Raw genomic sequence first — 24,831 nt, 5'->3', positions numbered from 1 at the left:
AAGCGTCTACCTTCAGCTCAGGTCATGATCTCAGGGGTCCTGGGATCGAGCCCGGCATTGGGCTCCCTGCTCCGTGGGAAGTCTGCTGCTCCCTCTCCCTCTGCAGCTCCTCCTGCTTGTGCTCTCTCTCTCTCTCTCTCTCTCAGATAAACAAATGAAATCCTTAAAAAAAAAATACAACTACCATACAATCCGGTAATTCCACTATGGGGTATTTATCCAGAATACAGAAACACTAATTCGAGAAGACTTATGCACCACTATATTTATTGCAGTATTATTTCCAACAGCAAAATTATGGAAGCAGCCCAAGTGTCCACTGATATATGAATGGATAAAGAAGATATCCATAACAGAATATTACTCAGCCATAAAAAAAAGAATGAGGTCTCGCCATGTGTGACAACATAAATGGACCTAGAGGGTATTATGTTAAGTAAAATAAGTCAGAAAAAGACAAATACTATATAATTTCACTTATGGGTGGAGCCTAAAAAAACAAAACAAATGAGCAAGCAAACAAAAAACACCAGAAAGAGAATCATAAATCCAGAGAACACACTACACTGGTGCTTGCCAGTGGGGAGGTAGGTAGGGGGATGGGTGAAATACATGAAAGGGATTAAGACATAGAGACTTAAAAAAAAAAAAGTGATTGTGTCTTCTAAGTACAAACATCTCAAAGTTACTCTTAGTATTTAAATTATCTGATTTTCCTATTTTTCTTTGTCCTTGACATGGAAATTCAACAAGTGCCATTTGGGTTACAAAATGAGTATCCTCCACCTGAGAGAAGATGGAACTTTCTTCCCCAATAGGCAACCCTTTCAAAGGACAGGTTAGGTCTTTTCAAGAATTGGATTGGAAAATATAGGTTGATCATGTGATGTTGATAATTGCTGCCTCAGAGACTTCTTCTGTACCAGTGAAAAGGTAGCCATGAGGGGTGTACAGCAGTGTATGGTATGGATGAAATAAGACTGGCAATGAGTGGAATACTGCTGAAAATGGGTCATGGATACACAGAGTTCATTATACTAGCCTCTTTTTTCATAATCAAAAGGCTTTAAAAAAACTGAAGAAAATGTAAAGTAAAATAATAAGTACCCCCAAATAATCAGTAATAATGGGAGAGTAAGCAAGAATAAGGAATTTAGGTTGTCAGGTGTAACTACAATCCACAGATAATACAAGAACATTATTTTAGTCAATAACTTAAATCCCTTCCTTCCATGAACAGCATGGCTCCTACCTGGTATATATACCCATTGTTTTATACCCATCAAAATGGATTTCTTGGGTTTTTACTTTGCCTGCCCTGTCTTTGATGAAACATCTCCTAGTCAAGCAGCCCAGTATGATTTAAAAAAAAAAAAAAAAGTGAAGAACCTGGATAAACCACAAGGTGTGTAAAACAATCCATGAGTATCAAAAACGGACAATCTAAACAATAGAAGGTTTGGTATAGAAAAAGGATGTGATGGGCCATTAATTTCCACCTTATACTTTAATCACTCAGAAAGTCACAGAAAGGTCAATTACTTCCAATTAACATTGCTCTCTATAGAGCTGGTGCCCAATAAATGAATGTTAATTAGCTAACATGGCATCCTTGGTTCAGTGGTTCAATTATACATGGCCATGACTACCAAAGCTCGACTTTTAAATTTACGCCACAGCAAAAGTGTTTTTTTGATAAATCCAACATTATGAGGCATGTTCTACCTGATATCCAAAGAAGACCATCAGCCACATATCCAGCATGACATGAAAGGGATCGGTCAAAGGACTGCACAAAAGTCCATTTGTTCTTCTTGGGGCAATATCGCTCAACTGTAGGCAGAACCTGGCGCAGTTCATTTCTACCCCCAACCGCATAGAGGTATTCATCCATGGCACCCAGCACAAAATGCTCCCGGCAGTTTTTCATGGGTGCTATCTCGGCCCAGGAATTACTACGGGGGTCATAGCGACAGGCAGTCCTCACGGCACACGTCCGGCCACTAGCATGCTCAACTTCTCCGCCCGCTACAAACAGAAAGTCCCCCATGACTGCCACACAATGGTGGCTCCTTCCCACAGGCATGGGAGCCAGCTCACTCCAGTTGGCAATGGCAGCTATGAGAGCATTCTCCTGGTCAACGGGATTGAAGTACCGAAGTTCCTTGACTTTACAGACCTCACGCTTTTTCCCGCCAATGATATACAGAGTGTCTGACTGGAACCGCGGTTTGGTCCTGCGAGTTTGCCAAACGGGCTGCGCATAGATGCTCTGGTGGTATTCCAGGGCCTCATTGACAAGAGCTGTTGCAGTTTCACTTGCCTGGACGAGGGGGTGGGACAGGGCAACTGTATGCAGAGTATCCACGTCCATCAGGCCGAAGCGAATATACTGCAGGAGCTCATCCATGTACTGGTAATGGCAGTTGTGTTCCAACCACCTCACGGCTAGCTGAAACAGAGGGAGGGGGATGGGAGAATACAAAGGTAAGAAAGAGAGCCAGAGCAACGGTGTGCAGGCAGGTCACCTTGTATTCTTTCAGACACCTTATAATACATCTTTTTTTCTTACAAATAGTGTAACAGTAGAATATCTTGATACTCAGCTGAGGAATCTTTTTTCCTGCATCCGCAGAGACACAAACGAACTCAAGTATTGTTGTAGAGGTCATGAGCAATGTTAAGCAACGCTGACAGAGACTTAAGGTAGCACTTGGAGTGAACAATAATCACTTTTCAAAGAATGAGAGTACTGTTGTGAAACAACCTGTTCCCTTGTTTCATGCCGAGGAGGCTTGGTACACCCCAGGAATATCAACGATGAGCAGTGTTGCCCCAGTACAAGCAATGCATGTCAACCCATGAGCCAAGATGCTGTATCAATACAAGGAACGTAAGAAAATATGTGATCATCTGAGACCACGGGGTGTACTTGAGAGAGAATCAATATGACACTAATAAAACGATTTAGAAAGAAAAAGGACTTTTTTCCCTGCCCCTCTGGTAGGCCTATCAGTCAGGAAGCAAGAGAAGAAAAAGAAAGATTGTAACCCATCAATTTTATTTTTATTTCCCAATTAGTTTTCATCTTGGAGACAGTTGTTGTTTGCACATGTAAGATGTTGGCAATTTGTTAGAGCCATTTTCACAGAAACAGGATACAGAGGAGATGATCTTTGTATTAGGGACACAATAGCAGGTTGTAATCTTAACCTTTTTGTTTAGGTTTAGACCTCTCTCAAGAAGGAAAGGAGAAAGAACTCTGGGCTAAAGACAAATAGAATTTCTAAAAACTACAGCAGGAGCACAAAGTCATGAATAGTAAAATTGTACAGTGATTTAGAAAATACCATCAACAAAAAAAACAATTCATGTTACGGCACACGTGATAGAGTTTAATTAATGTGACTTAATATTTAAGTTTGGTGCAAACCTTCCTACATACCAACATGAAGTATATCTAATATCTCCAGTCAACATATACAATATAAATTATCCTTAGCAGCACCTATATTAAGCTAGATCTCCTAGACAATAAAAATGTGGATGTGAAGGAACTAGCATGAAAAGGTAAAGTAATAATTAGAATACTAAATAATTGTGTTGTGTTTTATTTGTGACCAATGGAATTGGGGTTCTGAGCTCCCCTTTTCAGCTAATATAGATCATTAGGGGAAAAGTCTACAGAGGGAGGGAGAAGGCAATGTCGTGCTCTTGGACCATTACTCTTAGGCAAACATGAGCTGGGTTTTCATCTGGATAAAAAGGATCACAAAACTCTCTGAAGCACTAGATGATTTCATTTGAGTTTCATACAGAGTTTCTGTATTCATTTGACAAATGGCTCCAAAAGGCAAGGCATATTTGGGGCTTTTCTTTTTAGCTTTCTGAATGAAGAGAATGTAGGAAATGAATTCACTTCCAATATATACTAAATTGTGTCTCTTAATGAATTACGTAGTGAAGAGAAATGAAAAAAAAAAAAAAATGCCAAGTAAGCCTACCATTGCCAAGGAGGCAGACACCATGGACAGCAGATGAGTGACACTCTCCAACTCTTTTTCTAGAAACTAGCATTAAAAAAAAAAATTAAATAGGATACCCACCTGATGAAAAAATGTTTCTGTGTATGGTCACCATGAGCAATAATCAAAGATATTGGAGAAGAAAAACGTCACTCATCAATCACCAGGTTTCTGCCAGAAGTAGAGTTCCCATAGGCAACATCCTGGTTTTTATCCACCCTAATTTTAGAAATTTCAAGGGATGGGGTTCCAATTATTTCCCTGGGGAGATAATTCAACAATTTAACAAATGATCTTCCATTCTTCGCCCACAGAGCTTTCAAAAGTTCCCAGGGATAAAGTCATCCCATTCAAGGTCATTTCTCATGCAGCAGGTAAAATTTTCTGAAACTTAATCTTCGATATTGCTCATAATTTAATTGAGTAGTTCCAGCTGATATTGCTTTGTCCTGTAACAAATTTCTCAGCATCCTTACTTCCTAATATTTCTGCATCTTTCATATGGACACTACAGGAAACAGCATAAGAGAAACATCAGATAAATATCCATGTCTCCATAGCCTCTTCTTATAGCAGAGGGCTGCCCATTTAATTATTTTTCTCTTTCCTCATAAATCAGTTCTTCCTATGTCATAATCAATCTTCTAGCCCATCTCTTAACACTCTCCAGTTTATTTTTGTTTTTCTGGCAAACAGTGGCACTTACTGCATGAAAAGCACACAGGCCACAACTAGGTTCTGCCTTTAAGAAAATCTCTAACAAATCAAACCAGCAATGGAACAGTGACCACTGTGATCTATCACTGATTAATTTCTGACTTTCTGTCTACTATTAGGCCTATGTCACATCTATCATGATGTTTTCCATGTTCAATTTCCCCAATACTACGCACTACAGAATGCTTTGTGCACACACATTTACTTCATATTCTCTGGGATAATTTTTATCTTATTTCTTGCCAGTATTTCTAATTTCTTGCAGATTTCATGTAATTTGCACACTTTTTATCATTTTAAGTATTTTCAGACTATGCAAGTCATTCACAGTTGTTGGGTTTATCTTTTCTCCAGATCAAAGGTAAATGTAATTTACAATTGTTCTGCCACCAACCTCAAAGCAATCTCAGCTAGAATTAGTGTGATTCATAGATTTAAATCCAGTGCTTCCCAAACCTAACATGCGCACAAATTAACTGGGGTTTCTGGTCAAGATGCAGATTCCGATTCAGTAAGTAGGGAGAGAAAGATAGGGAGTTTGCATTTCTAACAATCTAAAGATGATGCATATGCTGCTGGTCCATGGGCCACACTTTGAGTCAGAAGGCTCTAGACAGATTCCTAATCATGAAACAGTAAATCGCTGTCTTATTAGAATAAAGTCTGTAGTTTCAAAACTAAGGCTTAAATCAAATGAAGTCTAAGTAGGATGCTGTAGTAAAAATATAGGACACTTAAGACTTAGTATTAAAGGTAAAATAGTATATTTCCTATATGGTAAGATACAGGTAAGATCTTACTATGGGTAAAACAGCATATTTTGAGACCTTGGTTCTATAAGGTCTATGAATAGACCTATAAGGTCTATGAATAGATCTATAAGGTCTATGAATCAACAGCTGGTTCCAATAGCATATCATGAGTCATATAAACACTCTGTGCAGTTCTGCTTTCACAATAATAAATAAATGTTAAAGAGTACAACGACATGGATGGAGCCAGAGAGTATTATGCTAAGTGAAATAAGTCAGTGAGAAAGACAAATACCATACTATTTCACTCGTAAGTGGAATTTCAGAAACAAAACAAAAGAGCGAAAGGGAAAAGAAAAGAGAGAGAGACAAACCAAGAAACAGACTCTTAACTATAGAGAACAAACTGATGGTTACCAGAGGGGAGGTGGGTAGGGGGATGGGGAAAATAGGTGATGGGGATTAAGGAGTGCACTTGTTGCAATGAACACCGGGTATTGTACGGAATTGTTGAATCACTACATTGTACACCTGAAACTAATATTACACTGTATGTTAGCTAACTGGAATTTCAATAAAAACTTGAAAAAAAGAGTTACTGTACTCTGTTTTTACTTTCATAAAAATGTAAAAGAGAAAACCACTGAAAGAATGGATAACTTTTATTTATCCAAAAAAATGAAAGAAATGGCAAAGAAATTTCAAAACAATGAACTACCTCAAAATCATTTCTACACTGTGAACCCCACAAAGCCATGCTGAATTAAGGGCAAGGTGGTAGAGGAAATCCTGGGGCCCATTTAAGGGGTTTAGAGAATATTGTAAGCAGAAGGCTGATTCATCACTGGGCCCATCATGGAACCTAAAGACCACAATTAGCTTTGTAGTGTATTTTGGTGCTTGTGTTTGGAAACAATTATTCTGGGAACTGATTTTTTTTTTTTTAAGATTTTATTTATTTATTTGAGAGAGAGAGACACAGCGAGAGAGGGAACACAAGCAGGGGGAGTGGGAGAGGGAGAAGCAGGCTCCCCGCAGAGCAGGGAGCCCGATGCGGGACTCGATCCCAGGACCCTGGGATCGTGACCTGAGCCGAAGGCAGACACTTAACCAACTGAGCCACCCAGGCGCCCCTGAAATCCCACTCTATCTTACTTATCCTGGCATACTGCTATCCCCATCACTCTAAGCTCTAGCATATTTTAATTGGGAGAAAAATGGAGCAATTAGCAAAAGTCTTATCTCCCACTTTTTTGGTAACAAAGCCAGCAAGAGTGGAAAAGAAATTAAGGATTCCATTTGGGAAGACACACAAAGGGTACCATTGGGCAAGATGTTTCCGAAACCATCTGAAATACAAGGGACTATCATCTCTAAAGACTACAGGAGATCTCCCAAGCACCTTCCCTGACCCAATCTAGTTCATCTGGCCCTGATGAAGAATCGTTCCTTCCTAAAAGGAGTATTTGCTACAGTTTATTCCAACTTCAATTCATCTCATCCTCAGATCCTTGATAAGAACAGTGGCTGCACACAGTAGGCTATAAATATTTGTTGCATAAAGGGAAAATTATTTCCAACTGTTCTTAGGTATTTCTCATATTCCTCTTGAACAAACAGTATCAATTCCTTTATATATTTATCTACCTATCCCAGGTTTCAGTTTCCTGTTATCTCATCTTTGTGGCTTTCCTATAAAGTCCTTATAAGCTCTCAGAATGTCACATGGCAGCACATAGCATACTGAACTTACATATATAAGACCCTTGTTTTACTCTTTCACATGGTTGGTGTCAATCACCTCTACTTCAGATTCTTGGCAATGCAATGAATATCATAGTCTTTTAAGCCTCAAATAAATAATAAAATAGTAGGGCAAGAAAAAACGTTATAGAGTCCATTTGTTTCAAGCTTCTCAATTTTATGAACAGAAATAAAATCTAGACAAGTTATCTCTCTTACCTCAAGCCATGCAACCAATTAGTAGAGAAGCTGGAACTAAAACCCCAGTTTTTCAGACTCTTAACTATAGAGAACAAATGGAGGGCTGCTGGAGGGGAGGTGGGCGGGAAAATGGGTTAAATCGGTGATGGGGATTAAGGAGGGCACTTGTGATGAGCACCGGGTGTTGTATGTAAGTGATGGATCACTAAATTCTACGCTAGAAACTAATATTACACTGTATGTTAACTCCCTGGACTTTAAACAAAAACTTGAAACTCTAAATAAACAAATAATAAAAATAAACAAATAAATAAAAATTAAAGTTGAAGAAAAACTTTTAAAAACCCAGTTTTTAAATTATACAATGTGTTTTTCTATTGTACCACATCATTGTTATTTTCCCATCAGTAACTATTTTAAGACAGAATCCAGGCAAATGCAATTAAGACCAAACATAACTTCTATATACTCTAAATTAGAAAAACAAAGTCTGTTTTTAAAGTATCTTTTGCTTGAAGATAGGTGCACAATATTTTGCAATAAGCCTGACTTATGGATTACTTCAACATAAAAAACATATATTTATGCTTCTTAAAAATGCTTTTAATGCTCTTAAAGAGTGTGTAATTAAAGAACAAGTATTTAGGGTAAAAGGCATCCTTTGAGACTTGAATTATTGTTGTACTTTTTATGGGAATATATATTTAATTCTAGGTCATTCCTTGTTAACTAAACCTGGCTCAAAAGTATATAGAAGAGATAATCATTTCCCTTTAGTTTTCTCAGTGTATCCCAACTGATTATCATTCTATGGAGTAGAATATATGACATAGATATAATCCTAAATATCAGAGTATATAATCCAAAATTCTACAAATTTTGCTCTAATTCAATTAAAATATATAATTTACTCATGCATTTCAGAAATATATCAGTTATATGCACAAACATTACATTCCTAATATTGCAAATCCTGAAGTTGTGATCCAAATTCCTTTATTGCTCATGCTCAGACAGAAGCGGCTATTTTGAAATCTAAAATTCCTAATCCTTTGAAAGAAGCAGCTGTTTCTGAAGTCTTACTCTGCTTGTATATGTATGCCCATATGTATGTGTACTACTCAACATGACCCCCAAGTCATGTCAAAACAATAAGAAATCTTACACTCACAGATTTCCTGGAAAATATACAAATTCTAAAGTCATCCCAAATCCAAGAACACACATCAATGCACTCTTCCATACAAGTGCCTATATGCCTTGCAAATGTATATAAAAGTGCCCTTTACAGAGGCAGTTTTCATCAGATGAGAGATCAAATCTTTTGAATCAACACTAACAAAAGATAAAACCTCTACCACATTGTCCAAAAGCAGTAACTATTTCTTTGTCTTGATTCACAAATATTCTTTTTCACTGAAAAGGGATGTTCTTATCACAGCACTTACCAGCCAGAGCTAAGTAAGCAAGGACTGATATTTTTGCCCACAGCCTTATTCTGCCCTCTTGGGCAAGGGTAACTATAATCATTCTCCTATTTAAAATTTTGGTGCAGACAGCTTGGCTGAAGGGGTAAACTGAGCCCCCCCCACACTTTTGCAGGAGCCCACGCTGTGAAGGCACAAGCGTCTATATCCTTGCCAGTCCTGTCATCCCACTGAGATAAGCCAGAGCACCAGCCTCCCCTCAGTGCCCGAGAGGCCATAGAAATTCCATACTTCTGCAAATTCAGAAAGGGACAAAGGAAGGGCACAGGGGCAAATCAACAATCAACTGACATTCCTGAACCTCTGCCAAAGAGCCAGCAGGTTCAAGAGTGCTTGGTCAACAAGGGGTGGGAAGCCATGGAAGCATCTTTTAATACACTGAGTGACAATGCATGGACAGTGTTTCCTCTCTAAGCGGAGTATGGAGCAAGCTCTCCATCTTCCAATCCATGTCTTCACAGACTATACATTACTTCACTACTTCACTACTATACATTACATTAAAGTACACTATTTATACATTATTTTATAATGCCTTAAATCCTAATAAACATAAACATAAAACTTGAGCAAGATAACCTTTTAATATTATGTACAATTTCTTTAGATCATAGGTGTGGACAGTTTCCCTAGTCTGAGTGAGCAGGTGTTGAGACTTAGCATGTTAAACTACATAGAAGCTCATTTCATTAACATGAGTCATGTGAAGTCCAAATAGTGACATATTAAACCAGAATAATGACTGCCAGAGAGAGGAAAGTTCATTTTAATAAATAAGTGCACCAAATTTTGTGGCCCTATTCTCTTCTTTGAGACCAAATGAAAAATTTCTGTTCGAAAAGACAACATTCCCATAAAATCCTAAAGCACCAGCAACTAGGGACATGGGACCAGGGCATTTTTCTCTACCAGAACAGTGAAAATGTTACCATGGAGGAATATTAAAAATTATAACAGCACTCACTTGAGTGCTATAATTAAAACTGTGTCAACATTTTTCTTGTAAAACAGATTTTTCCAAGGGAGGTTGCACATTAACCATTATAGCTGACTACAGACTTATATAAGACACACAGGCTATTTTTTCCTCTAAGAAGTATATTTCAATAGAATCAAATCTGATGAGGCCCCAGGTTCATATATTGTCAGAAAAAATTCCTGGCATATTATAAAAAGAATATTCAGCTTAGTACATATGATAATAACACATATTCTTTCATTGTTCATTTAAAACATTATGAAGTTGGAGACTAACAAATGCTCTTATTTTCATCTTCAGCGTAAGACATGTGCCTGGTAATACTCTGGTTTCTCTTCAAATTGTATAAATCTTTTGCCTTTTACTAAATATTACCATAAAGAGGAATAGTTATGAGTTTTTTTAGGGTTTTAAAAAATATATATGATGTATACAGCTTACTCTCAAATGGCTCATAAAAAGCTCTCGTGGTCTTTTTCTCCCCCATCCCACCCTCTCTCTCCCTCCTCTATCTTTCTGTCTTGATATGTGTGTGTGTAGACACACACACACACACACACACACGTATAAAGAGATAGAGAGATACAGAGAACACATGATAAAGCAAATGAGGTAGTTTAAGAAATCGGCAAATCATATGGGTGTTTTTTGTACTAGTCTTATTCTTGCAACTTTTCTTTAAATTTGAAATTATTTGGAAATGAAAAATGGAGAAAACAGAAAAAAATTGTGCCTGGTAATCATCTTTATATATATTTTTACAAAATACGTATCACAGAGCATCAAAAGCAAGAGCCCTTGAGACCAAGGGTGTCTCCTTCCTATAGAGTAAAGCACATACGAAGGGAGGAATCACAACAAAAGCCACCCTGAGGCCTGTCACATGTAAGTTCCAGGTATTTAGGACAGCAAATAAAAAGTGACCTAAGTGTCCTTTGGTTCAGTCTTAGAACACAAGAGTATTTGTCACAAGGATTTTATAAGGGTTGTATATCAAAATGAAGAGAAAAAAAACGATGAAGTTAGGATACTGTGATGTCCTTTCCACCTGTGAGAACTGGCCACCGGTTTGAGCTGATCTTTGAAAACGTAATAGAAAGAACAGGACAAGTATGGCTGACAATGGAATAGTCATTTGTCTTCTCATCTGGTAAATAAATGAGTTGATGAGAGTCTCTTCTACCTGGAGGATATATCACCTACAGATCCACCAACAGTAGTATTTTAAAACAGAATCCTCCAAACTTCCTATAGGTAGGAGAGGCAACCAAATTAGTCACTAGGTCTAGATTCCAAGCCCCAGATTTCCATAGCACACATAGTTTTTATAAATCTCTTTTTAGAAAAACAAAGTGATTTTTTTGGTCTACAATTCTATACTTCCAAAATATATGCATGAAGGTGAAAGTGTGTGCACCTAGGCCCACATGCAGACAATCAGGTTACATCACGGTCTTTTTCTCCCTGGAAACAACTTTGTTCAGAGCATATTATCTCACTTAATAGTTACTATCTCTTGTAAAAATAAAACAATCTCAGACAAAGAACACACATTTCAAATTTGTAAGACAACCGCTTCAAGGTACTATGTATTTAAAATCTCAGAATGAGGGGTGACTGGGTGACTCAGTCGGTGAAGCGTCTGCCTTGGGCTCAGGTCATGGTCCCAGGGTCCTGGTATCAAGCCCCACGTCAGGCTCCCCGCTCAGCCAGGAGTCTGCTTCTCCCTCTCCCTCTGCCTCTCCCTCCCGCTCATGCTCTCTCCCTCTCTCTCTCAAATAAATAAATATTTAAAAATAAATAAATAAAATATATGTCAATGCAAATATTTTGCAAACTAGTCACATACATTTTTACCTGAGGACTGTCTTGAAATATACCATCCCCATATCTAGGGCAGGGAAATAGATGGGAGAAATATCCCACAGGGCAATAAAGATAACCAACATCACCTGTACAAATGATGCTGCAGAAAATGGAACCTACTCTTTGTCTCCTCAAACATTAGCAAAATACAGGAACAATTAGAAATCATTTCTTATACTTGTCCTCCAGTGATCTGATACTGGTCTCTGAGACAAAAAATAATACTCATTTCCCTAATCCTTGATGGCATAGGAGATTTACTTGATGCTGGACTGATAACAATAAAATAAGTAAAATCTTAGTGTCTATATATTTATATATGACGTCCTTCTGAATATAAGGGACTTTGCATGTGGTCAGTGAGATATTAAGCTTATATTGTTAGAACAACACTGGAAAATGAAGGAAAGCCAACTTGGTCGACAGAATAAAACCCTGCTATATCCCATTGGCAACAGGGACTAGGTGCCAGTTATTTCCCAGCTATTGTATGCAATGAGGATGGGTTATCAGGGTGAAGTCAGCTAAAATGGCCAGGGAAACATGATGCTTTCTTCTACCACTAATTGGTATGTGCCCAGAGAGGTGAATGTGATCCAGTAAAACAGGAGGCTGGGCTTGATGCCAAAGACCTGTTTCTGCAACTTAACTTATTTGGGCATTTATGAAAAACACTAGCAATACTGAACCTCAGCTTCAGCATCCGTAAAACAAGGATGATATTAGTTACATCACAGGGGTCTCCAGCGGACTGAAAGAGATAACGTGACAGTGCTTGGCAAACTATGATATTTAGACCATATACAGAATTAATATGATGGCAAGGTGCCACCAAGAGATGGAACTAATCCTCAATTCAATTATCCTTTTGAATTCGTGATAAAGGCAGTCCATTCAGACTATTTTTATAGAACACAATATTGTGCAATATCTGTCCGCATTTCAAGAAATTTCTGTAATTGAGAAGAAATGTACTACACGGTATTAAATACTTCACATGTTGTAAAGTGAGAATAAAAGTATGACAGATAATCTGTTGCAGATTATGAACTAGCCTTTATGATGAGCCTATTTTCACAAAAATGGGCTCAGTAATTCTAACTCAGTAATTTAAGGCCTGTGGCTTTGTTAAATCCCAAGTCAGAGTAGAATGAATGAATGGAAGAAAAAAAAGGAAGGAAGGAAGGGAGGAAGGAGAAAGAAAAAAAGAAAGGGAGAAAGAAAAGTGAGATATAGACTAAACCTAGTTGTTTCTGCATAACACTCAGTGTATATTCACTTTCTTCAGTTGGCTTCAGTCTCTCTTTAAAAATACTTTAATTCATGTCCATAAGTCCCCTCAAATCTCAACTCAGTTCACTGGGTGGCAAGGAAAAAAATATATAAACTAAACTATCAGGCTTGAGACAACTAAAATAATGACTGATTGAGCTGATTACTTTTCTTCTTGTTTTGTTGCTCTGAGGCAAATGATATAACCATGAATCTTTTCTTTTAGTTGTTTTTTTTTTTTTTAATTCATCCATTCCTCAATTTCTTGTTGAGTGTCCATTATGTGCCAGGAACTTACTTAGTGAAAAAGAAGATTCTAATTAGTTCACATACATACATTCTAATTTGCCATTCACTTCCAAGCTCTATTAATACCATAAAACTCAAGGCTTACTCTTGACCTCAAGTGTCTTAACATATCCCTAAAAATATACACATGGAATATTGGAATTAGAGGAAGAAAAATCCTGCAAATTTGGAATCCCGCAAATTCTGTCTATTGTAAGCAGATTTTCAGACACATGCAAAAACCGTCTTCTTTTTTTTAAATTTTTTTTAAAGATTTTATTTATTTATTTGACAGAGAGAGAGCACAAGTAGGCAGAATGGTAGACAGAGGGAGAAGGAGAAGCAGACTCCCCGCTGAGCAGGGAGCCCGATGCGGGGTTCGATCCCAAGACTCCGGGATCATGACCTGAGCCAAAGGCAGACGCTTAACGACTGAGCCACCCAGGCGCCCCCCAAAACCATCTTCCAATGTTGCCATCTCCCTCATGGGTGTTTTAAATATTGCCAGTACATGTATATCAATTTTATGGTTTAAAAAAAAAGCTGTTTAATTTGTAAACATGCCCTGGAGCATCCTGAGAGCATCAAGCCTTTGAATATTTCTTTATGAACTGATTCAGTAATAAAGAACCAACAGCAGGTTCACTGACACACATATTCCCCGCCTGAAATTAAACCTTTAATGACCGGGGCGCCTGGGTGGCTCAGTTGGTTAAGCGACCGCCTTCGGCTCAGGTCATGATCCTGGAGTCCCGGGATCGAGTCCCGCATCAGGCTCCCTGCTCAGCAGGGAGTCTGCTTCTCCCTCTGACCCTCCTCCCTCTCATGCTCTCTGTCTCTCATTCTCTCTGTCTCAAATAAATAAATAAAATCTTTAAAAAAAAAAAAAAAACCTTTAATGACCAAAAGGACCTCATAGGCTCAAGCAGCTGCCCCAAGTCACCAATACGGAGATGGTCAAATCCCTCAAACAAAAGTTACTATGATGAATTTAGATGTCCCTGAAGTATCTAAGCTGCATTTAAGATTTTAAGGCCGGCAGCCTCCAAATAAAAAGAACATTATCCTCAATGGTCACTTTAAATAGTAATTTAGAGCTACAGAGTGCAGTGATTACAGTGGGGAACCCCCTAACTGAAGTGTATGACTAAACATTGTTGGGGGCAGACTCTGCTATCAAGAGGATGGAGCTGATGTGCTGGGGTTGGGGAGCCAGAGCCTATATTCTCAGGGAGCTGCAGAGAATACACAAAAACGGGATGCTCACCACTGACCGCCTTCACTATGTGCATATCAGCTTGGCTACTGATGTTTAAACAGAATATTTCACACTGCAGTCTCTAACAACTAGGATGAAATGAGGGATCTGTGGGAACAGTGAATCCTCTATTCACCCCTTGCAACAACTCTGAGTGTAATACACAAGTAATATTTTTGCCAAAGAAGATACATTCTCCAGCACAATTTTCCTATATTCTTTGGCCAGGAGAAGTAGCTTAGAGAACCAATCTATTATAGTCATGTAAGGAAGACAGATGTGTGGGAAAAACAGGCTCAGCGGCTTGACAATCTCAGAAGACTCGTGAGCAATAAAGGGACTGCAAAGGATGAGGGAATGAGTATAAGGTAGTAGCCATTCCAGGGGCTACCCCGAGAGAAGGCTCTGTCTCAGCCCCAGTGCCTGGCACCCAACAGGACACCTGTAAGTGTTGGCTGAATAAGAAACAGTGGGAATTGAGAGACTGCAACCTGGAGAAATCACAGATCGGAGACATCTTTATAAGGTTGGGAGGAATAAGGAGTTTGAAGAGCAAGGGGAACTTTGAAGGTAGAGTTGGAGGAACTGAAAGAGGAAAGTGAAACTGCAGGCAACGCCCAGGCTCAGCCCCGGGAGCAGAAGAAATGCCAGCACAGGCCAGGATATGAAATGTGAGGCGCCCCGCAGGACCTTCTCAGGGGGACACCATGGCTGGGGGATACGACGTTGGTGCACTAAGCCAACGTGAGAGCACGGTGGTGGGCATGTGGTGGAAGGCTCATGAGGACATAGGAAAAGCAGTCTGAGACATTCATTTTCCACGGTTAGATATAAGGTACAACAGATTAGGGAACATAGAAACCCAGTCAGGCTTCACCCAAAAGCAACTTGAAATAATGAGCTATACACTTCCTTTAAGAAGAAATAGTCTTTGGGGGCGCCTGGGTGGCTCAGTTGGTTAAGCGACTGCCTTCGGCTCAGGTCATGATCCTGGAGTCCCGGGATCGAGTCCCGCATCGGGCTCCCTGCTCGGCAGGGAGTCTGCTTCTCCCTCTCCCACTCCCCGTTTGTGTTCCCTCTCTCGCTGTGTCTTTCTCTGTCAAATAAATAAATAAAATCTTTAAAAAAAAATAAAAAAAAGAAGAAATAGTCTTTGGTCAAGTCCCATGGATTTGCAAACATAGTGAATCTACAAAATAAAATCACTCATTGTCACAGAGACCATAAATTGGTATCAAAACTGAACTTCATCCTACTTTTTTAAATACCAGAAACTATTGACTGATTTGACATTTCTCCCCTAATTACCTTTTAACTTCCCATCACGTCAATAAAACAAGACATAACTAATCGATAATTTTACTAAGCATCCCTGAGGGCTATTTTATCTGTGCAGTTATAACTGCAGTATAACTAAAGCTAACTAGAGCTAAACAAAACTAATCACTTGTGATCCAGTGTAGCAAAGAATCTGGTGAGACCATGTGTGTGTGTGTGTGTGTGTGTGTGTCATTTCTTTTTACACTCGATCTTAGCCAAAAGGCTGAGAAGCGATTGTCATTTCTTTTTAAATAAACATTTTAAATAGCACTGCTGCTTAAAGAAGGACTGCATTAAGACAGTAACTGAATTCAATGACTTAATTCAATTTTGGAGCCTCTTCAGGTGAGACTCTTTACCATTCAAAAATGAGCAGCTTACTTAAAAAAAAAAAGCACAAGAAATAAATAATGTGAAATAGAATACTTGAAGCGAAATTATAATCATTATGATGCTGTCATCTTAACATCTATAGACCTAATTGTTTTACAATTGACTTGACATGTGAGAAAAATGTCCAAGCCTAGGTAAAAATATGCTGCTGAACACTCACTGTGGGGAAAGAAACTGAAGACAACAGAAATGCAAAAGCAGAACAATGAGGTTCGCTCTCGGGTGTCTAATCCAGGAGACCACTGTGCACAGCTGGGAGACAGTAATAACGGGTTTTCTTTATTTTTCTTTTCCTCTATTTTTCTTTTTAAAAGGTATGCAGCAAAGAGGAGTGTGGTGAGCCACATACTGTAAACACCAGCAGTATGAGGTGGCCACCTATGCTTCCAACAGCAATAAGATAAGGTGCTGACTTAATGCAAATTGATAGTTGCAACTTCTAATAACCTCCTTACTACTACAGACACATTTCTGTCTGCCTGTCTCCCCCTGTCCCCCAGGCTCCCCAAGAAGGAGGCAAAAGGAGGAAGATGCTGCACTTGGAAACAGGAATTGGACACATTGTTGGGAGACACATGACTGAGGGAAGTGTCAGGAGAACAGAAGCTTCACTTCCATAAATGGGCCTATTTGAATTTCCTGGTTTGGCTGGTTACTTCAGAAACAGTGCAGAACCTCCGTGTGAACTATCTGCTGCATTAGCAAACTGGCCCAAGTATCCCTGTCGTTCATACTTCCCCACCGCACAATCGGAATGGAAACATTTGCTCTATTGGAAGGCAGTGATAAGGGTGGATTTTTAAAGTTTCCATTTTTAAGTGAAAATGAAAGAAAAATGCTCTTCTAGATGTGTTTTGCCTTTGAGCTCCATTTGAAAAAAAAAGAAAAAAAAAGGCAGAGAAAGCTGCTGTGAAGGTCACCGAGTGAAAGAACTTCCTCAGGGCACAGAATAAATTAAATCCCAAGGAAAAAATAAAATGTGATTTCCAGAGTGTGAGGCACAAACTCCAAATGACAATGATTGACAGCCAAACTATATCCGTGCAATATCCAAGACTGCACGTTCTCATTTACCTCAGTGTAGCCAGCAAGCGCCCATTAAACATCCGTCTGATGCCCAAATTAACCTTCTTGGCAAACTGAAAGAGGCACAAACTATCATAATCAACCTTTCATTATCACAGCAGCCTCTAGTTAAAGGGTCAGAATAATTGTGCCATCAGAGCCTTGATTGTTTTCAATCAACAGACGGCTGGAGTGACAGCTCAGTGATGGAGGGGTCTGATGAAACCGCACCAGGCCTAATCAGGGTGGATGAAAGGAAGGCATGATTGGTGCAAATGAACAGTCGTGCCTCTCCTTTTCATTTACAATCTGAAATTACTCTTAAATTTGTGGGGTTTTTTTTTTTTTTCCCTCCCTTATGAGCACCACTGAAAGAATGTTTGACTTATTATGAGTTCTGACAGTGCAGAGTTATAAAACACAGGTAGGGTTATCAGCTGAGGCTTTAAGTGGGTATTCAGCATAATTCTAACAAATTCACTCTTGAAAAGCACAAAATGACTAAAAAGGCTTCCAATGACCTAACCTCTCAGTGCTGTTTGATTAACAGACCCATTTATTCCGCTGGCATTCTAAATGATGAGAAGATAAAACCGAGGGCAGAAATACCCTGGAAATGTTTTCTTTCAACCCACTGCTCTGTTTGCTTCGGTACCAGTTCCTCTGTCCCAAATCCTTCGTGGCCTCGAGGAACACCACTTTAAAGGCTCACAAGCACTCACCCATCAGAGGATATGGGTCAAATACGGGCTATTTTTGGCGGAGAACATGAAGCTGCTCTGGGAACCACAAGAGTAGGAAAGGGACTGGAACACATAAACCCTAATGCTGATATCCAAAAGAAGATTTGGGGAAAAGGAATAGGAAATTCTGTGATAGGCAAGGCTAAACTTGCCCTAAAAGCGATTTGGAGAAAACCAAAACAAAGTAAAACTGCATTTACATAGCAGTTATTGGGGGTTTTTTTTAAGATTTTATTTATTTATTAGAGAGAGAGGATGAGTACAGGGGAAGGGCAGAGGGAGAAGGAGAAGCAGACTCCCCACTGAGCAGGGAGCCTGACATGGGACTCGATCGCAGAACTCTGGGACCATGACCTGAGCTGAAGGCAGCTGCTTAACCAACTGAGCCACCCAGGCGTCCCTATGTAGCAGTTATTGTTAACAAACTACAGACATTAACATCCTTAAAAAATTTAGTGACGAATGGAACACACATTGGACTGGCAAAAATAAACTTCTAACTTCTATTTTTTGTCTTGATTCTTGAGATCAACCAGCCAATTATGAGAGTATTAGGATTCAGGACAGTACTGAACACAAAGGAAAGCCTTTTAGCTGCAAAGATGAATATGCATCTAATTTCCATATGTGTATCTACCGGGGAGTGTGTGCACGGTGTGAACCCCACCTGCATGTGTGGAAGAGATGGGGGACAGGGTGGCTGCTGGCTCAAGATGCAGGGTAGTTTTTAACCTCTCCAGTCAAATTTTTTACATAAAACTTAGGCCATTTTATTTGTTAGATTGTGATTTGGAATAATGGCATAGAGGTATATAATTAACAAGGTAAAGAGTTATTAAACACAGCCTGAAATTTTCCAGGCAATATTTAGCAAAATTTGTTCCCTCTTATCTAGACCTCTTTCATGAGTCAACGGGTCACCACAAATGTACACAGAATGTGCAAAATTCCCACAGTTCTATCTACATGAAATACACTTCAGGCAGGGTATTGCGGACTGTCCTATGACTTTCTTTCTGCAGCACCTCAAAGTTTCTGTTTTGATTGTTATTTAGAGACAACTCTCAAAGGAAGCTATCTGGCAAAGGGTTCCATCACAAGTATTTTTCAAGGGCCCATACTCTTTGGTGGCCACTTTACTTCCCGTGTGCACACAGGTATCTCCAGCAAGCTGTCCCATTGACAGACACTCCATCATCGCCTGATGGATAGTTCTTCTCCCAGTGGGGTATTGGCTTTTTTTTTTTTTTTTAAGATTTTATTTATTTATTTGAGAGAGAGAGACAGAGAGAGTGAGAGAGAGAGAGAGAACACAAGCAGGGTGAGGGGCAAAGGGAGAAGCAGACTCCCCGCCGAGCAGGGAGCCTGATCTGGGGCTTGATCCCGGGACTCCAGGATCATGACCTGATCCAAAGGCAGGCGCTTAACTGACTGAGCCACCCAGGTGCCCCATGGTATTGGCTTTTTAAGGCCTGACTTCTTCTGCTCAGAAGGCAGTCTGTGTGTTGACCAAAGAGGAGTGACTTCGGGATACTGAACTCACGGGGGATTTGAAACAGTATTTCCTAGCTGATTCATAGAGCATGAAGATGAAATGCAAGCCAACCTGAGTAAGTGCCCGTTCTAACCCCCAAACCCAAGAAGTGTGGAGCTGATCATTCTCACGTACCACACAGTGTCTCTACGTGGCCTAAATCTTGAAATCATGAAATGAGGAAGGCAGAAAGATTCTTCAGGGGAGTTGGCAAACCTGGTAAATCAACCCCTTTGTTTATTATTTAATTGGGCTTCACTCCAAAGAGTGAATAGTCCCAGAAGTGGGCAGAATAAGAAATCGCTCACAGTCCTCCACAAGTCCAACGTCATTCTCACAGCCAAAGACAGGGATGCTTAAACTGTATTTGCCTCTTAACGAAGTGCTGTCCTTTCTGGATGGAGAGGTTCAGTTTTACTTTCAGCTGTGAGTAATTTCCCATTGTGATTGGCTGACTTATAGTCAATTTAGTATAATTAATGCCAAATTACATTGTAATTCACATAGAATTACAAATTAAAAGCTATATTAAGAGCAAATGAATTAATCAAAATTAATGATATTATACTCACTTGTTTTAAAGTGTTAATAAGATAGGTCCTTCTAAAACGTTTAAAGTTCAGAGCACCATCCATCACTCCTTCAATTACCTGATTTCTTTGTGTGGTCAGAGGAGGTAGCATGTGGGCATTTTTCATCAACAAGAACACACACAAAGAAGATGTGTGCATTCCATCTCTAGCTTGCAGGGCTCCTTTTGGCTTCTATTCTTGAAGCATAAGTAATGTCTGTGTCACTTACTGACACTGACATGTAATATTCCCTCTAGACAAAGGGAAGCAATGTCCAGAATTTGTTATATCTATCTCTAGAATTCATCAAGAATTGTTGTTTTTTTTTTTTCCTAAGAGGATTTTTCTTCCTGGTTATGTTTTGTCTACCACAACATCGAAGTCTGTTTGCATTCCTCCAACATAACCCCCGCAAATCACAAAGAAGTGGTCAGACTAGGGAGCAGGACCTCAACCCAGAGAACGTATGACTCTGTATCGTGGGCACAAAAGAAGTCTGAGAGTTATCTTTATGAACGCTGCCGACGATTGTTATCTATTCTAGAATGGCCGCCTTTCTCCTCCAGATGTGCCAAGTTGAGGTGTTCTTTATTTATACATGGGGCAAAAGTTCTGGAGGCAGGAGCGGAAGAAGCAGTGGATAAGGATGTCAGTATTCAACAATGTCAAGGCGTCTACATCGCTTTCGAATATAAATAATTTCGGAGCCTCTGAGCCACTCCATGGTTAATTTTAGATCCTGTCCATTAGAATGCCAGGAACAGGAAATCTCTATGGTCTTCATGGCCACTGGACACTCAATTGGCCTGATAAGGATTCCCATAGAAATAGTCTGGGAAGCAGGATATGGGCCACAGAATCCTTTCTTCTGGAAAGAGACTAACATTTATCAATTCCAATAAATTAATTTTTTTCTCCTTTTCTCTTAAGCCCCATATTTAGGCCATCACCCAATTGTCAATCTCTGCTACCTGTATTTCTAAATTTTCAATGTGCGGTTCATAAAATAAAAATATAATTATTAATCATTTCCATTCATTCCATCCAATTTCCAACAGCCTGAAGACTTCCCACCACACAGTCTATACAGCTGCAGCAAAAATAATGGCGCTCCAGGTTCTCTTTCAAACTGATTTAAAGCCCTTGATGGGATTTTAAAGTGATCCTCCCTTGTGGGCCTTCTCTTCCTGCTTCATACTTCATCATCTGTGCCTCGAAGGAATGCAAGGTGGCTCCCTGCCTCAGCCAGAATTCTCCAGTCACTTCTCCTCATCAAACCACCTAGAGCCCCAATTCTCCAGGCTCTGATAAAGAAAGACCCTCAGCTACAATTTCTCGTACTGCTTTTATTGGAGTCATGTTTGCAACTTCCCACAAAGCCGCACAACAGGTGAAAATGAAAATTGGTCATTTATTAGGAAATGTATACTGCTGGATTACTCATTATAGATTAATAGAACCTCTTTGACGTATGAGAAGACATGTCAGGTACTTCGAGTTTCCGTTTTCTTAGAGATCTGGTATATTTCAAGAGAGTACAGTGCAACCTACGTTGAATATACACTGTGAAGTGAGTCAATCACTTGCCCTCTGTGAGCTTCAGTTTCCTGACTTGTTAAAATCTGGGTAATATTTGCTTTATCAACTTTAACAGGCTGATGAGAGACTCAAATGAAATTACGTATGGAAAAATGCTTTTAAAATATAAAGCTCTCCAGGATTATAAAGAATTGTTATTGTTGCTGTTATTATTACTGACGAACTTCTGTGCCTAGCCTCAGGGCTTCTATCTCATATACAGCTTTAGTTGGGTTTTATTTTTAAATCCCTGATAACCCAGGTAGCAGCAAATATTACTGCAGGCCACCAATGCATAGATAATATTCTCCAGCCATCTTTTTCCTTCCCATGGCAGCAACAACAAAGTATCAGTCTGGAAACAACATGAATCACAGTGAAAACTAGAAGCAGAGAACATAAATATGTCATATCTCATCAATCACCTTGTTGTTCTGTTGTGCTCATTAAAAAAGGAAAAAAAAAACCCCGATTAACTCATGGGAACAGCAGCACATGAATACAAGTTAGGTCTCCTGTAATTTCTGATAATCACTGCCCCTCACAGCTACTTGACGACACACAGCTCTAGTGCTGAGGATTAGCTGAAGCAAAGTCCCTCTGAAATGAATGTGTCATGCATCTTGCAAAGGCACACAGCCCAGACAAACAACGGCAAGGCCACCAGTCAAGCTCCTGGGATGCGTCCTCACTGAGGAATTAGTGGCGTGTCCATCAGGATGAATGACTAAAGATCCACTCTGGCAGCTTCGAGCACCAGGCCCTGAAATAGCAGCATTGCTCAGTGTCCAGCTGGGGGCCCTCAGAGGATAAAACACCCTCCGGGCACAGCACTATTTGGGATGCGAAGGAGCCACAGTTTATTCTCTTCCCTAACACCCATAAGAAGGAAGAGGAGATATCCCCCTTACATTTATAGAAAAGATGGTATGTAGCGGGGAGGGAATGCCAGATGTTTCAGGAAGAAAATCGAGAAATGGTACACGTTTAATTAGGTTAAGGAATGGGAAGTAAAAAAATAAAATGGGATACCATGAAGATGCCCAGACAGTACCTTTCTGAAAAAAAATAGTAATGCCACATGTGTATATGAAATTGAATTGAGGAAGGCTGGGAATATAATGAAAGATTGTAATTTTGTTTGGGGATGAGCATTTTCAGGCCATAGCATTTTATTCTAATTCTAGTTACCAAGGTCCAAGTGTTAGAAATGATAATGCTCCTCACATTATTTTCTGATTAAATGACCACCCACAGTCTGATTTCTTTGAGGCTTGGACTGCACCACACGGACTGACAAAGGTTCGCAAAGCTGTTTAGCAGGTACAGACAATGAACAAGAGTTAACAACAAAGAAAGCACTGAGGGAAAGGGAAAGGGATGCTACGTCGTGTTGAAATGCCCAAACAAAAGCATTTCATTTTCCAACATACCCAGATCATGTCAACATGCCCCAAATTAGCAAATTATTTGGCACAGGTCAGTCCCCACTGGGAAGGAATCAAGCATGGTGGGAAAGAGTAGCAGGTGGGAAGCTTCACATCAGACTCTAAGATCCACGAAAGCAGGGCCACGTCAGTCCTTTCCACTCTGACTGCCCAGAACCTGCCACACAGCAGGCAAAAGTAGGACTCAATAGCACATGATTGGGTAGGGCAGACACTCAATAACAATTTGAAATAAATGAAGGAATGAATGAAGTGCATACCGTAGAGCACAGGGTCAGAACTAACAACATGACACAGACATGGATAGAGGCAGGCTTGACCATTATCCTTTCAATCTCTGGGCACCACAGCAGAGAACACAAATGGTCCAGCCCTTCCAAATTTCTTTTAAAGTCACAGGAGGGACGCCTGGGTGGCTCAGTTGGTGAAGTGTCTGCCTTCGGCTCAGGTCATGATCTGGGGTTCTGGGACTGAGCCGACGTCGGGCTCCCTGCTCAGCGGGGAGTCCGCTCCTCCCTCTGCCTACGCCGGCTGCCCCCCCTGCTCGTGCTCGCTCTCTCTGACAAATAAATAAATAAAATCTTTAAAAAAAAGTCACAGGATTAATTTGATACACCTCTGTGTCCATTACCCCCAAGTACTTCTGAGCTTGAATTTAGAAGCTATGGACCAGAGTAGGAAGGTCCCAAGAATGAGAAGACATGAATTTGATCTCTAGCCTTGTTACCTCAGTTTTTTCATTTGCACCATAGGACAACAAAGCAATGATAAATGCAGAAGCATTCTTGAAACTGTGATATGATACTCAAATATGAAGTATTATGACAGTACTGTTTATAAAGATTTTTTTAAAAGATTTTATTTATTTATTCATGAGAGACAGAGAGAGAGAGAAGCAGAGGGAGAAACAGGCTCCCAAGGAGCAGGGAGCCCGATGTGGGGCTCGATCCCAGGACCCTGGGACCATGATCTGAGCCGAAGGCAGACGCTTAACCATCTGAGCCACCCAGGCGCCTGACAGTACTGTTTAACATAGAGTCCTATTCAAAGTCCTTGCTTCCCCCTGGCCAGAAGTACATTTGGGTCAATTTATAATGTAAGAGATAAAAGATGTCAGCTGCGTATATCCCAAGTGCCCTCTACTTTCTAACCATAAAGGAATAGTTGCTTTTGGTTTGGGCTCATCTTCTGGGACTCCTTTTAAATCAAATTGTTAAGTGGGTGGTTTTGTGGTATAGATAAAAGCCAGGAAGGGGCTTGTCAAAAAACAAAAACACAGCATCTGAGGTTGTTGACTACTCTAAACAATGTGTGACTCATGTCTCTAAAGATATAAAGTAAATGTGTTATTAGCAGTATGACTTACGGAACCAAATTTCCAACAATATATAAGGAAAAATGCAGTTTTAAAAGGCCAAACTCAGGGGCACCTGGGGGGCTCAGTTGCTTAAGCAGCTGACTCTTGATACCAGCTCAGGTCTAGATCTCAGGGTTGTGAGTTCAAGCCCTGTGTTGGGCTCCACACTGGGCTCCTACTTAAAATATAAATAAATAAATAAATAAATAAATAAATAAATAAATAAATAAATA

The 24,831-nt window shown here is 39.8% G+C and overlaps 1 protein-coding gene and 1 pseudogene across 1 annotated transcript in view; one reads left to right on the top strand and one right to left on the bottom strand.

The window, feature by feature from the left end:
* KLHL32 (kelch like family member 32) overlaps positions 1-24,831 on the bottom strand; it is a 202,335-nt gene that overhangs the window by 67,300 nt on the left and 110,204 nt on the right. Inside the window, exon 5 of the mRNA XM_034991559.1 lies at positions 1,726-2,452. Coding sequence (XP_034847450.1) covers positions 1,726-2,452 — 727 coding nt within the window. The remainder of the gene's footprint in view (positions 1-1,725; positions 2,453-24,831) is intronic.
* Positions 10,225-10,312, top strand: LOC118001645 (annotated as a pseudogene).

The sequence above is a fragment of the Mirounga leonina genome, unplaced genomic scaffold (genome assembly GCF_011800145.1).
Source record: "Mirounga leonina isolate KUSES-001 unplaced genomic scaffold, KU_Mleo_1.0 Mir_53, whole genome shotgun sequence".
NCBI lineage: Eukaryota > Metazoa > Chordata > Mammalia > Carnivora > Phocidae > Mirounga > Mirounga leonina.
Note: the sequence above shows the minus strand (reverse complement) of the source record. Positions and strands in the feature narration are given on the sequence as shown.